The sequence below is a fragment of the Cajanus cajan genome, chromosome 9, assembly GCF_000230855.2.
Source record: "Cajanus cajan strain Asha chromosome 9, NIPB_CcT2T_4, whole genome shotgun sequence".
NCBI lineage: Eukaryota > Viridiplantae > Streptophyta > Magnoliopsida > Fabales > Fabaceae > Cajanus > Cajanus cajan.
Genome location: NC_138525.1, coordinates 10,982,043 through 10,999,456, shown reverse-complemented (window position 1 = coordinate 10,999,456; position 17,414 = coordinate 10,982,043). Strand labels below are relative to the sequence as shown.

The following is a 17,414-nucleotide window of genomic DNA, read 5'->3' as shown; positions in this document are numbered from 1 at the left end:
ACTAAATTGGTCTTTTAGTTCTCCTTCCACCCCCCATATTTTTTAGTTTTTATTTTACTTTTATTTTAATTTTGATACTAAAATGAAAATATATAATACATTTTAAGTGTCATAATTTATTTCTGCTTTTTATAAAATATTTTATTTCAGAAAATCTAAATTTTCTAAAATATAACTGTTTTTTTTATTAATTAATTTATATCAAAAGCTTTGAAATACTTAACATTTTATAATGGCTTAAATACAATATTTTGTTTTCAAATGTTGAACCGTTAAAGATCCAATGAGCGGAAGTGCAAAGAACTGCAATAAAAAGTACAATATAATGAATTATGTTGTAAACCATAAATGATTATGCAATATTGTTCTTGAACCCACACCAACACACATTGTTATCCCTTCCTCACACAAATTACATACAGACAAATTCAAGGATTAAATAAGTTTTTAATCTCTCAATTATTCTTTATTAATTTTTTTGTCACATTATTTTTTAAGGTTAAGTCTCTTGTGTTAAATGTTGATGTATATCGATAAATTATGGTTAGTTTGACTATTAATGTTTATATGACTATCTAGTAGATACTAAATCATAGATATGTGTAATTTTTCTATTTATTCACGAATAGACATTATTTTTGAAAATAAAAGACATTATTAAAACAATTTTTAGTCTTTGTAAAATATTTTTGGTCATTATAAAATGAGTAAATTATATATATATATATATATATATATTATTTTCATCACTTTAAAATCTAAAATCAATATTTTTAGTCCCTAATAATAATTTCAAGGTAAATAAATAATCTTGGTATTATGGATCTATACAAATTTAGGGGTGTCACATATTAACATGATGTCACTATTAATTATAGAAAATACTTAAGATAATCACTTAACCTTTTAATAAACAATAAAATAACTAAAAATAATTAAATAACAACATGGAATAAAAACAATCATTCTAAATTTTAGAGGGATGAAAAATAAAGAAAATAATTATAGGGCTAAAATCAAAATTTGATCATTTTACAAGAACTAAAAATATATTTAAGTAAATTTATTATTATTATAAGTTATTTGTTTATAATTCTTAAATTAAATTATATGAAGAATCATCCGTTTATTTTAGGAGTAAGTTTACCTAGACTTATTCTATTCAATAACTTATATTTTATATTAAAACAATCCAACTGTTGAATTTAAATTTTTTATTACATATAGATTAAGTCTACAAATTTTTAACAAATTTGAAGACCATTTGATACTTTGTTTCATTAATTCTAATCAACATATAAAATAATTTTATGATTATCCATCAATTTGAATAATGAAACGAAATATCAAATAGTTCTCAAATTTTTTAAAAAATTGTAGACTTGATCTATGTATTAAGAACTTTAAATTCAGCGGTTGAATCGTTGAAATTTGAGGTAAAACATAAGTTATTAAACGAAGTAAGTTTAAGTAGATTTATTTCTAGAGTAAATTGACCCATAAATTCTCTTTATCTTTTATATATATATATATATATATATATATATATATATATATATATATATATATATATATATATATATATATATATATATATATATATATATATATATATATATATATATATATATATATATATATATATATATATATGGATGACAACAGGGCGGATAGGGATATGAGTTTCTCTATCCCTATTTCTTTATCCTATACTCATTCTCGTTTCCATACCTGTCGGGGTTAAAATTTTTGTCCCCATCCTTGTACTCCCCAAATATACTCGTACTTGTTCTCTATCTGTCTAAAAATAATTAAATATTATTATTTTTCAAAAATATAAAAAATAAGAATTTCAACATAGAATAGCAATTACAAAACTACATTAATTAAATTTTATTTGACATAAATTAAATATAGAGTAATAATTACATAAATATTAAGTAAATTTTTTTAAAAATAGATTAAGCATCTAAAAATTTAAAATGAGTACGAGTATGAGTACGGGTACAAGATGACATGTATATACCCATTCTCATCTTCGTACTTGATTTAATAAGTTGGATATTACCCATATCCTTACTCGTACTTGGTTAAACTAGATATTTTTCGTCAAAATCGAGACAGGTTCAGACATTACTCACAGGTAAAAGTTTACATGTCATCCCTCCCCCCCCTCTCTCTCTCTATATATATATGTATATATATATATACACACATAAAGTATTATTAATATGATTAATTGATAATTTACTATTAATAATATAATTAATATTTTGATATATTATAAAATACATAGTTTTTATAATTTTTTAAATTTATGCAATTGAGCTATTTAAGTTATATATAATAATTTTAAATAAATAAAATATATATTATTAGTATTAATAATAATATTATTACTATTATTAGTATATTTATAATAAATTAATAATGTAATAATAAGAAATATATCATACAAATAAATTTTAATGATAAAATAGGTAAATTATATACGCAATATTTATATCATATATTTTTAATTCACCTTTTTCTTATATATTTATATTTATACTCAATATAAATATAATTGTTAATTAGGAATTATATATGATATACTAATGGTACTTATAATATTATTAATAATTAATATTAGTTTTAATTTATCAATTATATTATGAAAACTAATAATATATACACTTGTTTTTTAATTTTATTTAGTGGTAGTAAATATGTGTGCAATTTGATTCGTATCGAAAAATAAATTATATTTTTCATTAATATATTAAGGAAATTTATTAATTTAGTGGTTAAGTGTCAGATCTTAAATATCATGATTAGAGTGAAAAAATTACATAATCAATCAGAAATTACAAATTATATAACTTTTATGATAATCATAGTAAAATTTAACAAATTTATCATTTATAGTAAATTATGATTGGATAATAGTGTAAAACTATTTTTCATTATTAATATATTACTATTAAACTTTACTTGTAGTTATTATTAAAGATAAGGGTTATATATAGGTTTTAATCTCATATATAAATATTTTGATAATATTTTTCTTATTTTCACACATGATATTATCATCTCATATCACTTAATAAATCACTCTTCACATCATCACTTAATAAATTACTCTTTGCATTATCTGTCACCTTGTTTAACATAAATAATCACTAAAATTTTAATGAGAAGATTTAAAACAACACAATTACAGTTCTTAAATAAAAATTTGAAAAATTAAAATTGTACTGGCAAGGCCTTTCGGCCACCATTTGACCGATACCCGATCGACACCTAAAGGGCCGAACCAGGTTGCCGACATCCAATCGGCACCCAAAGGGCCGAACCAGGTTGCCGACGGCTGATCGGCCATTGGATACCTAGTGAATGTGAATTATCATTAATCAAGGGACAAGAGTCATCCTTAATCAAGGGTTAAGAGTTAATCACACTAATAAGCCGATTAGAGGCGTATTACCTAATATGGTAATCTTGTGCAGGGCCCATGGGAATCCGGGCCCATAAGGGTCAATATAAATAGCTCATGTCACAAGGTAACGTCACTGTTCATTAATTGCTATCGATATTTGTGCTTTGTCCTGACTTGAGCATCAGAGTGCCTTTTGCAGGTACTTCCCCATCACCGGAGTATTCGATCGGAGCTCTCGTTCGGCCTTCAGAACACGAGAAGATTACTAGTGTACCCTTCGGCAGGTACATTTTGGCGCCCACCGTGGGGCCGAACCGAGATACTTGTGAAGTTCGACGAACAAGGCAATGACGAAGACAAGGAGAATGAACACAGAAAATCACCAAACCGAGGAGGAGGAACACGTAGAAGTTGAAGACGAAACTGATCTCTCCGAGGCCGTGCGTCTGCTCAGGCAGGAGATGGCCGCAATGAAACAACAGCGGGAGAGGGATGCAAAGGAACTTTCGGCCTTGAGAGCTGAAAACGAGGCGTTAAAAAATCAGGATCCCTCATGGAAACCTACCCAGCCCACCAATACTCAAACACAAGGATCCTATCACTCTCATGACTTCCGTACCTCGGCCCTTCACGCTTCGGCTGCTGCACCTGAAAAGTTCCAGTCGGCCCTTCCTACTGTTGGACGTCCAACCGACGTAGCAACAATGGGATCACACCGACACCCGTTTACACCGTCTATCATGCAGTTACCTTTGATGGATAATTGGAAGTCTTTGCCGATTGATAAATATGACGGTACAACTGACCCTGATGAGCACCTTGATGTTTTTCTCACGCAGGTGACCTTGAGCACCACGGATGATGCGGCTTTGTGTCGGATCTTTCCAACGTCTCTCAAAGGCAGGGCTTTGAGTTGGTTCACTCGGCTACCTCCTAACTCAATCGACTCATTCAACACCTTGTCATCACAGTTTACCATCCAGTTCGCAACGAGCCGTCCCCACAGTTTGACCTCTCTTTCATTGGTAAGCCTTCGGCAGGACAAGAAGGAATCCCTTCGGACCTTCATGGATCGTTTTAACAAAACAGCATTGGAAATTAGAGACCTCAACCCGGCCGTAGCACTCCATCACCTCACAACGGCATTGAAGCCAGGGCCGTTCGTTAATAGCATTTGTAAAAAACCTCCTTCGGACATGAACGACTTACGAAGGAGAGCCGACAAGTATATGCAAATGGAAGAGTTGGCCGAATACCGCAGTCAGGCCCGTGCCGAATCAGGGGGCAAGGCCGAAAAGCAATCGGAACCACCATTTAGGGGGAAAGGCAAAGACATAACACTGCGAGACCGACCCACTCGAGGTCTGAAATACTCTCATTACACCCCCCTGAACGCCAACAGGGCAACGGTGTTAGAGCAAGCCCTGACATCTGAAGTGCTAGCAATCCCGAAGAGGGCCTCTACCCCACCACGAGCCGATACCAGCAAGTCTTGCAGATACCACCGTAACCGTGGACATTCTACCGAAGAGTGTGCTGCCCTTAAAGATAAAATAGAAGATTTGATCAAGCAGGGACAGCTTCACAGCTTCGTCGATCGGTCAGGCTCATCTCGACCTCGCTCAGCATATCAGCCGCGACACCGGGATCGGCATCGGCATGATAGCTCAGAAAGGACACGGCGAGGCCGAAGCAGGTCTCGCGATAGGAAGGACGATCCCTCGGCCGTTCAAAGGAGGGTGATTAATACAATCGCAGGAGGATTTGCCGGGGGTGGTTCGACCTCCTTAGCACAAAAGAGACACTTGCGCGCTATTCGGTCGGTTCACGCTGTTGAAAGACAACACTCACGAAGATTACCAACCATAACCTTCACTGATGCCGACTTTCAAGGCATCGACCCCGTGCAGGATGATCCAATGGTGATCAGTGTAGAAATTCACAATTGCATCGTCAAGAAAACACTGATTGACCAGGGCAGTTCGGCGGATATCCTATATTGGAATACCTTCAAACAGTTGGGTATTTCGAAAAAGGAGTTAATCCCTTATGATGATCCACTGGTCGGTTTTGCAGGTGAAAGGGTAAGCACCAAAGGATACATTAAACTTCTCACCCGCTTTTGTTTTGACGAACAGGAAAGCAGGAAATTCAGATAAAATATATCGTGGTTGATGCTAACACCTCCTACAACATCCTCCTCAGACGACCATCGTTGAACATGCTAGGTGCAATTGTCTCGACACCGTACTTAGCAATGAAGTTCCCATCCAACAAGGGGCAGATCCTTACAATCCATGCCGATCAGAAGGCTGCTCGAGAATGCTATTTTGCCAGTCTACGCGTATCTCCCGTAGAAGAAAGGCAACAAAAATCCAAGAGAGTTCATGCTGTAACCCCTTCGGCATCAGGCGAATCTGAAGCATGGGATCTCGATCCGAGAATGAATGACGAAGAGCGCGTCGAACCGATTGATGAGAAGATCCAGCTACAACTCGGCATACTTCCAACCCAAGTCACATACATCGGCGCCGATATGTCCAAGGAAGATCACTCAGCCTTGAGCCTTGTGATCAATCGGAACAAGGACCTGTTTGCATGGACACCATCCGACATGCCTGGCATAGATCCGAATGTTATGTGTCACAAATTGTCAATATGTGCAGAAGCACGACCGGTTGCTCAACGCAAAAGAAAAATGGGAACCGATCGAAAAGTGGCAGTTGAAACCGAAGTGACAAAGTTACTTGAGGCCAGGTTTATCCGGGAAGTTCAGTACACTATGTGGTTGGCAAATGTAGTCATGGTAAAAAAGCCAAACGGCAAGTGGAGAATGTGCACTGACTATACGAATCTCAACAAGGCATGCCCAAAAGATGCTTACCCACTCCCGAACATCGATCGGTTGGTTGATGGTGCATCGGGTCATAAGGTCCTCTCTTTCCTTGACGCCTATTCGGGATATAACCAAATCCGAATGCATCCCTGTGATGAAGAAAAGACGGCTTTCATCACTGACACAACTAATTATTGTTATAGAGTAATGCCTTTCGGGTTAAAAAACGCAGGAGCAACTTATCAGAGATTGATGAACAAGATTTTTCGACGCCAGCTCGGCAGGAATATGGAGGTATACGTCGATGATATGGTTGTCAAATCCGAAGGCATCACACAGCACATAACTGACCTCTCCAAGGTATTCCAACAACTCCGCAAATTTGACATGTGGCTCAATCCGGATAAGTGTGTGTTTGGCGTATCAGGTGGAAAATTTCTTGGCTTCATGCTCTCGGTGAGGGCATTGAAGCCAACTCTGGTAAATGTCGAGCGGTCATTGATATGAGAAGTCCCCAAAACCTCAAGGAGGTTCAGAAATTGGCCGGACGGCTCACATCTCTTTCAAGATTTTTACCATGTCTCGCCGAGATTGCCAAGCCTATTATCGGTTTGTTAAAGAAGGTTAAGAAGTTTGATTGGTCCGTCGGTTGTGAAGAGGCCTTCAAGGAGTTGAAGCAACGTCTCGGCTCCCCTCCTGTTCTCTCTAAACCTGATCCGCAGGCGGATATAGTGGTGTACTTGTGTGTATCAAACGAAGCCATAAGTGCCGTTATTGTGCAGGAAAACGGCGAGCAACGACCTGTGTATTTTATCAGCCGGCTTCTACAAGAAGCCGAAACAAGATACCAACTCTTGGAGAAGGTGGCGCTAGGGTTGGTGCACGCGGCACGACGCCTTCGCCAATATTTCCAGTCTCATCATGTGGTGGTTCGGACTGACTGCCCGATTGCCAAGGTACTGCGCAAGCCAGAGTTGGCCGGCCGAATGATGGCTTGGTCAATCGAGCTCTCGGAGTTCGACATCACCTTCGAAGCGCGAGGCCCTATTAAATCTCAATGCTTGGCTGATTTCGTGAACGAGTTGTAGCCGAAAGGCCATTTTGTAAGTGACCTATGGACAATGCATGTAGATGGGTCTTCAAATAACCAAGGTTGTGGAGCAGGGGTGATCCTCGAAGGACCATCCGGATTGGTACTCGAACAATCCCTGCGATTTGCATTCAAGGCCTCCAATAATCAGGCTGAATACGAGGCATTACTGGCAGGGTTAAGACTCGCCCAAGAAGTTGGTGCTCGGCGAGTAGTGTGTTGGACAGATTCAAAAATCGTCTCAGAGCAAGTCAATGATCACTTTCAGGTGAAAGACCCTAACTTGTTGAAATATTACCATATGTTTCGGAATGCACAAAGCGCTTTCGATGAGGTCCAGGTCAAGCATACCCCTAGAGAACACAATGAACGCGCCGATCAGTTAGCTCGGCTAGCTAGCAGTAGCCGAAAACCAGGGCAACTCCGAACTACTCTGCATCTTGACCTCGCAACCCCTAGTGTGAAACCACTTGAATGTATGCCGGTTGATGAACCTCAACAGACCTGGATGACCGAGATAATGGATTATATTGAGTTGGGAAAACAGCCAACCGAACAGTCCGTCGCCAAGAAGCTCCGCACACAGGCAGCCCGATACTCAATCGTAAACGGTGAGTTATACCAAAGAGGCTTCTCCACCCCATTATTAAAATGCATTGATTCAACACAAGCAAATTACGTGCTGAGAGAAATCCATGAAGGGATTTGTGGTTCTCACTCGGGTGGAAGAACTCTAGCTGCCAAAGTGTTAAGAGCTGGGTACTATTGGCCAACTCTTAAAACTGATTGTGCCGAATTTGTGAAGCGATGCATACAATGCCAACGCCACGGGAATATTATTCATGCCTCGGCTGAAGAGTTACATAGCATTAGCGCCCCTTGGCCGTTCACACTATGGGGAATGGACATCCTCGGTCCGTTCCCCCTTGCCAAAGGCCAATGCAAATTTCTGTTGGTCGCAATCGATTACTTCACAAAGTGGATTGAGGCCGAACCGTTAGCAACAATCACAGCTGGTATGGTGCAGAAGTTTTTGTGGAAGAATATTGTCACGCGTTTCGGCATTCCATACGCCATTGTAACGGACAATGGTCTTCAATTCACAGATCAAAAGTTGAACAAGTTCATCCAAGACTTAGGCATTCGGCACCGATTCACATCGGTTGAACATCCTCAGTCGAACGGACAGGCCGAGGCGGCGAATAAGGTTATCTTAACAGAGTTGAAAAAGCGCTTGGGAGATTCTAAGGGCGCATGGGCCGAAGAACTGTTAGAAGTCTTGTGGGCTTATAGATGTACGCCTTAATCCACAACAAGGGAAACCCCATTCCGATTAACATACGGCACTGATGCCATGATACCTGTGGAAGTAGGTGAACCTTCTTTCCGTCGATTGCATTTCGACGAAGAAAGCAACAACTCGTCCCTTAGAGCAGAAATTGATGTCATAGATGAGGTCCGTGACAAGGCACGTATCATAGCCGAAGCATGCAAGCAAAGGATGACTAAGCGATTCAATTCCACCCTGGCAAAGCGATGTTTCAAGGAAGGAGACCTAGTATGGCGCGTTCAGGGATCGGCCCGGCGTAACCCCCGTGAAGGAAAGTTGGCAGCCAACTGGGACGGCCCGTTCAGAATCCGTCACTCTCTAGAAAATGGTGCCTACAAGCTTGAGGAGCTTTCGGGAAAGGTCATTCCAATAACGTGGAACTCGACTCACTTGAAGGCTTATTTTAGTTAGCAATGTTTTGTGTAAAGTTAGTATTTGCTGTATACATACAGAGTGCACTCTTTTCCTTGATCGGTCTTTTCTCCTCTTGTAAAAAAGTGAAAAGAGGTTTTGGCCAACAAGGTTTTTAACGAGGCACATATCAATGAAAGGCAATTCATGTCGTGGTTATTCTTACTCTTCTACTTGTTCAAAAATTTAAAAAGGTTTCCCTCCCGAGTGACCAACTCGGCTAAGGATGTACCTTCAAATCTCAACAAAGGTTTCCCTCCCGAGTAACCAACTCGGCTAAGGATGTACCTTCAAATCTCAACAAATCTCAACAAAGGTTTCCCTCCCAAGTAACCAACTCGGCTAAGGATGTACCTTCAAATCTCAACAAAGGTTTCCCTCCCGAGTAACCAACTCGGCTAAGGATGTACCTTCGAATCTCAACAAAGGTTTCCCTCCCGAGTAACCAACTCGGCTAAGGATGTACCTTCAAATCTCAACAAAGGTTTCCCTCCCGAGTAACTAGCTCGGCTAAGGATGTACCTTCAAATCTCAACTCAGCATCAAGTCCGAATGACCTCATTCGGTTTTGACTCAGCATCAAGTCCGAATGACCTCATTCGGTTTTGACTCAAAAGGCATCAAGTCTGAATGACCTCGTTCGGTTTTGACTCCAAAAGCGTCCGAACGACCTCATTCGGTCTTGACTCCAAAAAGCATCAAGTCCGAATGACCTCATTCGGTTTTGACTTAAAAAGCGTCAAGTCCGAATGACCCCATTCGGTTTTGACTCAAAAGGCATCAAGTCCGAATGACCTCGTTCGGTTTTGACTCCAAAAGCGTCCGAACGACCTCATTCGGTCTTGACTCCAAAAAGCATCAAGTCCGAATGACCTCATTCGGTTTTGACTTAAAAAGGCATCAAGTCCGAATGACCTCGTTCGGTTTTGACTCCAAAAGCGTCTGAACGACCTCATTCGGTCTTGACTCCAAAAAGCATCAAGTCCGAATGACCTCATTCGGTTTTGACTTAAAAAGCGTCAAGTCCGAATGACCCCATTCGGTTTTGACTCAAACAATCAAAATAAAAGGGCAAGTTACACAATCCAATTTTGAGTTTCTTCAAAAAACGAGTACTTGTCATTAACAAACGTTAAAAGGCTCTATTGGCCAACACTACAATCAACCTACACTAAAGTCAAATTAAAAAGGCTCTATCGGCCTGCCATACAACATAATCACTCTTCGGCGTTGTTGCCCGCGTCATCTTGCACCTCAGGCTCTCCCTCTTGATCTTGGTTTGGCTCTTCCTGTTGGGTTTCAGCCTCATCATCCGAAGCATCAAGGGTCTCTTCATCCTCGCGGTCATCATTCGGCGCGTCATTGTCAGGGACGGCCCCCTCGGGCATATCTTGGAAAGACATGAAAGACCCTTGATAGAAATCTTTCGACATGTCAAACTCAAATCCCTCCCTAAAACTACCGAAGTATTGTGCTTGCCGAAGAGCATGGCGAAACCCAGCTTCATGCTGAGCAACGATACGCTCCTTGGCTTGCTCTTTTACTCGCTCCAGTTCCGCCTTAGCTTCCTCCAGTCGGCGCTTTTCATCGTTCGCGGCTTTTTGCATGTCCAGCCGAAGAGTATCATTGTTGCGCCGTTGCACATCAAGTTCGGCCGCAAGTTGACGACTTTTCGCTAATGCTTCTTCAGATGCCGCCATAGCCTCGGCTGTGGCCTTATCAGCGTCCTCAACCCTTTGCCTCAGTTGAACCAACTCGCTGATTGGCTCCATAGCGAGATGGTGCGCGAGTGCCAATGACCGAGACTGCACCTCGCAGAAATATTTCCATTTCGCCACGGTATCCAACTGGCCTAAGAACTCACGGCCATGATCCGAGACTGAGTTAGACCGAACCACTGATTCAGCAGTGACGTCTTCACTCATAAAGGCCCTCGACATCAGCATGGGGGGCACACAAATAATTGTCCCACCCGGGGAGGACGCCGAGTGCTTAGATCTCTTGGTTTTTTCCGGCCTCTCCTCATTACTTTTTCGTTTCGGCCCCTCCCGAAGAACCTCTTTCCCCTTCTTCACCTTTCGGCACTTTCGTTCCGGCGTAGGCGGACTTCGATCATCTTGTACTGGACGAGGCGTTTGGGCAGGCGCCGAACTGCCCACAACCCCCGAGGCCTTAGCTTGTTGAATTCGACCAGCCAAAAGATTGCGGATGTTGAACTCATCGGCACCACTCGTCACCATGATTCCTGCACCAATAACCAAGTAAACATCAATAGGAATTAACTTAAAGGCCGAAACAAGAATGTTACATACCTATCAAATCGTTCTCCCATCGGGAAGATTCAACTACGTTTATTAAAGACTTAGTTGGCAAGCGCCTAGGAAGTTGAAGTAAAAATTGCAAATCCCTTTGCTCTTCGGCTGTGAGCATCTCATTCGGCACTACATCGTACGGCCGAGGGGCACGGGTCCAGAACAGCGGAAAAAAATTCTTGTCGTCGGCTCTAAAGAAGAAGCGCCTCCCGTTCGGACGAATGGTCACTCGAAAAAATCCCGCTTTAAAATTCTTATACGAGGACGTAAAGCTATCTAATAGCTGCCGAGAGCCCACTCGGCTAAGAGACACCCATTTGGCCAAATCCGAAGGGCGGGAGGAATAGAAAGAAAGAAAAAGTAGGGGTGACGGCCTAATGTTAACACATAGGCACAGATGCTTGAAACCTTGAAGTTGGGCCCAGCTGTTCGGATGCAGTTGTGTCGGCGCAACGTTCAAAACCTTGAGCACTCCCATCGTGAACTCATCGAATGGTAGTTTTACCTTAAGATCTCGCAGAAGGCAATCATAAATATAAAACGAGGCCATCCTATCGGCTTGCTTGTCCAAGCACACCGTATCTGGATCGGGAAATGCGTTGTTTCGGCAAGCACGCACGCCAATCGGATACGGACTCTCGCCAGCATCGAAATTCAAACACTTGGTGTACCCCAATAAATTGGTTATCATCGTGGTATCTCGATAACGAGAATAGTAGGAAGTAACTTCTCCATTGACCCACTCGTACCCAGGTACCTCGGAAGGCCCATACTTTTGCCGATTGGAAACACGTTTCACGCGGATCGGCACCTCCTCACTACCGCTGGTTGAGGCCTCTTCGGAAGTACTCACATCCTCGCTGGACCTGTCCCCGTTCGGCGACGACGTCTCCCTAGACAACGACCCCTCGGACGATGACGACCGAACCCCACTCGCCGAAGAGCTCTCGGAAGCAGTAGCCATCCAATAAAACTTACCAGGAAGTTGAGATTGAAACGATCACTCGGCGTGTGCTGTTGTATCGGATTTTCCCAAATGATGCTATTCGGCTGAAAGCGATACGCGTGAGAGGCCCTACCACGCAAGGCTATATATAGCCATGGAAAATGGCGGGAAAATTCAAATCTTTAAAACCCTAAAACCAATGAATCCACACGATCCAACGACAGAGATGACCCTAACCTTTCAACTTCTCCTACATCATAACCGCTATACCCTTGAAGAAGGTACACCTTCCCCAAGGCTGGGGGGCAAGTGTATTGGCAAGGCCTTTCGGCCACCATTTGACCGATACCCGATCGGCACCTAAAGGGCCGAACCAGGTTGTCGACATCCAATCGGCACCCAAAGGGCCGAACCAGGTTGCCGACGGCTGATCGACCATTGGATACCTAGTGAATGTGAATTTTCATTAATCAAGGAACAAGAGTCATCCTTAATCAAGGGTTAAGAGTTAATCACACTAATAAGCCGATTAGAGGCGTATTACCTAATATGGTAATCTTGTGCAGGGCCCATGGGAATCCGGGCCCATAAGGGTCAATATAAATAGCTCATGTCACAAGGTAACGTCACTGTTCATTAATTGCTATCGATATTTGTGCTTTGTCCTGACTTGAGCATCAGAGTGCCTTTTGCAGGTACCTCCCCATCACCGGAGTATTCGATCGGAGCTCTCGTTCGGCCCTCAGAACACGAGAAGATTACTAGTGTACCCTTCGGCAGGTACAAAAATTATATAATTTTTTTATATAAAAAATACATTTAGACCTAAAGTTTATTTATGATTAGATTAATATTTCCTACTATTTAGTAGCGAATAACTTCTTCACCGACAGAAGTACTACTCAAGAGAATCTCGACTTGTGTGTCTTATTCGATTTTATGTTATGGATTTTTGTATTTCGGTTTAGATAGACTCTAGATGAAACGAAGTGGTATTTTAAGATACTATAAAATTATAAATCATTATGCATGCAGAAATTCCAACCCGTTATCAAGTTTGATTTTAGTATTATTTTTAAATTCCAAAATTCTATTTTTGACAGTAATGTTATTTCTCTTATAATATTAAAAAATACTAGTAACAGTTATTTAACATACTCTATTATTAATTAACTTTATTTTTTATATACTATATATAAAGTTTTATAAGTCTCACTTCACTTCAGATAAGTCTCATTTATGATTTTATAATTATAATGAGTTTTAATTAATATTAGATTATATGTTAAAAGGAGTATATTAAAATATTATCCGTAACAAAAAAGAAATAAAACCAAGTATAGGAACTTTATAAAGATTTAATTTGGTTTATTTGATCCATATTTTTACTTTTAAGATTTTGTTTACCTTTTGCTTTGTGGTTGCTTGAACAACTTACATGAGGATCCGCACCTTGCTTCCTATAGTAATAAAAGAATCCAAACTGTTTGCCATAAATAAGGGAACCTACAACCAATCTAATGCAGGTTAATTATAAAATTTGCACATCAACTTGTTGTTTCTAACTATCAACAATGGCCACTTCTACAACTTTCTCTCTCTCATGCACTCCCCAAAGCACATTGCTGTCCAAACCAAAGTCTCACACACTATCCCCATCCATGACACTGTTGTCACCCCAAGGGGGACAAAGAAACCTCTACCACCCTCTAAGAAACAATATTATTGCATCTCCAATTTCCATGAAGCCTAAGAGAAACCATGTTGGAGGCTTAGTGAAGGCATCAATGGATAACAAGAACGTGGAGGTGTTCTCCAAAGAACACCTTGCTGTGTCTCTGGCCAAGTATGTTGCTGATCTATCTAATAAGTTCATCAAAGAAAGAGGGTGCTTCTCTATCGCTCTGTCTGCTGGGTCTATCAAGTACCTCAGGTAACTTATTTTCTAGTACTACAGTTAAGGATTCATTGAAAATTGTACGATTCCCTTTTACAAATCCAGAGAATGTATGAGGATATTTAATGTTTGTTATTTGAAACAAAGTTTGCGAATTTTGTTTGATATTACAATTTGAGAAGGGTGTGGTTGAAATCCCCCATTGATATAACACAACTGACAATTAACATTTGCTGATAAAAAAAAAAACAATTTCAGAAAGCTGGTGGAACCTCACTATTCTAACACTATCCTGTGGTCTAAGTGGCATATATTTTGGGTGGATGAGAAAGTGGTGCCAAAGACTCACGTTGATAGCAACTACAAGCTCGCTTATGATGGATTCATCTCCAAGGTATACACATATATTAGGTCCTGCTGATGATTTACTTCCTCTATTCTTTATTAGTAGAAAAGAAAATTAATTTCACATTAAATATATAGAAATGTGTTTTTTTTATTACTTATAATAATTTAGGGAAAATATTATTAAATTACGTAAACGTAATTAAAATTAGTTTATATTTAAAATAAAAAAATATTTTTTTGTTGCTTATATATAAAAGAGTGTTCATAAAGTAAATTTTAGAATATGAGTAAGAAGTTTCACATTAAATAGAAATGCACATGTTAAAACTGAAATACCTCATACCTTAAAATTTTTGGTTGATGTAATATCAAGTTTGTAATTTGTTTATGACCGATTCATGAAGATCTATCCGATGTTTTACCTGCCTGTATTTTTAACAGTTAGCATTTAAGATTACAAATTGGATGATTTTCTATAATGTGGATATAATATATGTTTTCTTTTGCTGTAATATGTTCATCTTTTGTTTTCATAATAAACAATGTTGAAAGGCATAACCCTTGACTCACTCTATACTATTATGATTTAATTAAGGATATTTCCAAATCAAAAGGTTAATTAATGAAGCTTGCTCTCATTTTTCTCTTTTAACAGGTGCCAATTCCTCCACACAATGTCAACACTATTGATGATGCCTTGCCAGCTGATGGAGCAGCTGATGTGTATGAAACAACTCTCAAACGCTTGGTTGCAAGCAATGTGATAGCCAAATCATTTGTCACAGGATTTCCAAAGTTTGATCTTGTGCTATTAGACATGGGCCATGATGGGCATGTAGCATCTCTCTTCCCAGGGCACCCTACACTTAATGAGACCAAAAAATGGGTCACCTTCCTCAAGAATGCACCAACCCCACCACCAGAGAGGATCACTTTTACCTTGCCAGTGATCAATGCTTCTTCAAACATAGCAATGGTGGTGACTGGTGCTGGTAAAGCAGATGCAGTCTACTCTACACTGGAGGAAGCTCCTAGTGATTATAAACTCCCTGCTCAATTGGTTTCACCTAAAGAAGGAGAGTTGAAATGGTTCCTAGACAAGGGTGCTGCATCAAAGTTGTGGTAGATATATCCAAGTAATTTAGTGGATTTCTATACAAAATTGTAGTTGCATAAGGGAAAATAAGGCATTAAAGATTGGACTCTAGCCATGTTTCATATTAATGCAAGTTTTATATAGTTATATATTGTTGTTTGGATCTTAAGATTGTAAGAATAAATTTGCCTTTTGTTTCTTCTTTTTGAATGTAAAATGGATACTATTTAAGTATCCTAAAATGCATTACTTGTTTTATGGGTTTCCAAAAAATATAATTTAATACAATAATGATATTTATTTAACATTCCTTATGCTGTATCATTTAGTGATCATTTCTATTTTTACAATTTGTGTGAAATTGTTAATGAAGGTGGAGAGAAATATCATAACAAAACTCAACCTTAGTAAAGAAGACTTGAAAAGAGATCGAGCCAAGTTAACTGTAGAAATAGTTTATGAAAAATCAAACATAAATTGTAATTCAGACAGGGAATAATTAAATAGTCAACGAACAACTATAAGAGACTTGAAAAACGAAAAAGGTATCGACATAATTTAAAAAATTAATATAAAGTAAACAATCGGTTAACAAAAAGAAAGTGATGCGGATTGAATTAAAATTGATTTGATGATTTTGCTCAAGAAAATATTAGAAGTAAGATTGAATGCGTTTCCTGTGGTTTGTTCCTTTGAGCAAATGGATGATAAATCCGAAGAGTTTAAGGACATGATAGAACCTCATCATGTTTGGATAGTTACAATGTAAAAAAAAAACATAAAAAAGAAACTTTATCCTTTTCTGTTTGAGGATTAGTGTTCTCTTCTTTAGGAAAAGACAAATACAATGAAACTACCTTGACATGTGGCACTGGTATATGATGTACGACTTTATTTCACTATTAGATTTATCTCATTCATAACATTATAGCGTGATAAGAAGATAAAAAAACTTCAAAATAGAGTTGTTACTATGAGACACTTTTCTCTCACTTTAAATTTTCTTTCAACGCCGTTGAATATGAAACGTCACACCATATAAACCTGTTGTCCAAAATTCAGCCAGATCCAATGGTGAACGAATCTCCAATTGTAATTCAACAAACGCTGCTTGATGGATATGTGACTTGAAAAAAAAAATAGTAGATGTTTATACTGAATAAAACCAAGCTCCTATAAGAATTTCCTCACCCATAGCAACTCCTTGCATGCATTAGTAATGACAATGAATTCTGTCTCTGTAGTAGACAAAGCTACACACCTTTATAATCTAGATTGCCAAGACACAACTCCCCCTGCAAATTTAATCAAATAGTTCAAAGTGGACTTCCTGGAACCAATGTCTTCAGCAATATCAAAGTTTGAGTACCCCATCAGTTGGTTTATCACCACCAAAACAAAGCCTTATGTTTTCAGTACCATGAAGATATCTCAAAATCCATTTAACAACATTTCAATGCTCTTTACATGGTTTGACAGAAATCTACTAACAATACCAACAACATATGCTATATCTAGTCTTGTGCACACTATTACATAGATCAAACTACCCACCATAGACGCATAAGGAATCTGTTGCATATCTAATTTCTCAGCTTCATTTGACGGACTCTGTTTAGAACTTAGCTTAAAATGAGTAGTAAGTGGAGTGCTCACTTCCTTGGCCTTTTCCATCTAGAATCTCTCCAAAACTCTTTTAATATGGTGTTCTTGTGATAGTCAAAGCTTCT

General features: G+C 38.9%; 3 protein-coding genes across 3 annotated transcripts; all 3 read left to right on the top strand.

Annotated features, from left to right (window-relative positions):
- The first annotated feature begins 3,765 nt into the window (after window positions 1-3,765).
- Window positions 3,766-6,761, top strand: LOC145951934 (uncharacterized). Its single transcript, XM_083064128.1, has 2 exons — window positions 3,766-5,494; window positions 5,557-6,761. The coding sequence occupies exons 1-2, from the start codon at window positions 3,766-3,768 to the stop codon at window positions 6,759-6,761; spliced, it is 2,934 nt and encodes a 977-aa protein (XP_082920254.1).
- Window positions 6,762-8,698: 1,937 nt separating this feature from the next.
- On the top strand, window positions 8,699-9,085 carry LOC145951933 (uncharacterized). The gene has a single exon (XM_083064127.1). The coding sequence runs from the start codon at window positions 8,699-8,701 to the stop codon at window positions 9,083-9,085; it is 387 nt and encodes a 128-aa protein (XP_082920253.1).
- A 4,774-nt stretch (window positions 9,086-13,859) lies between these two features.
- Window positions 13,860-15,991, top strand: LOC109794562 (putative 6-phosphogluconolactonase 4, chloroplastic). Its single transcript, XM_020354007.3, has 3 exons — window positions 13,860-14,276; window positions 14,499-14,634; window positions 15,244-15,991. The coding sequence occupies exons 1-3, from the start codon at window positions 13,918-13,920 to the stop codon at window positions 15,712-15,714; spliced, it is 966 nt and encodes a 321-aa protein (XP_020209596.1). The 5' UTR covers window positions 13,860-13,917; the 3' UTR covers window positions 15,715-15,991.
- The last annotated feature ends 1,423 nt before the right edge of the window (window positions 15,992-17,414 follow it).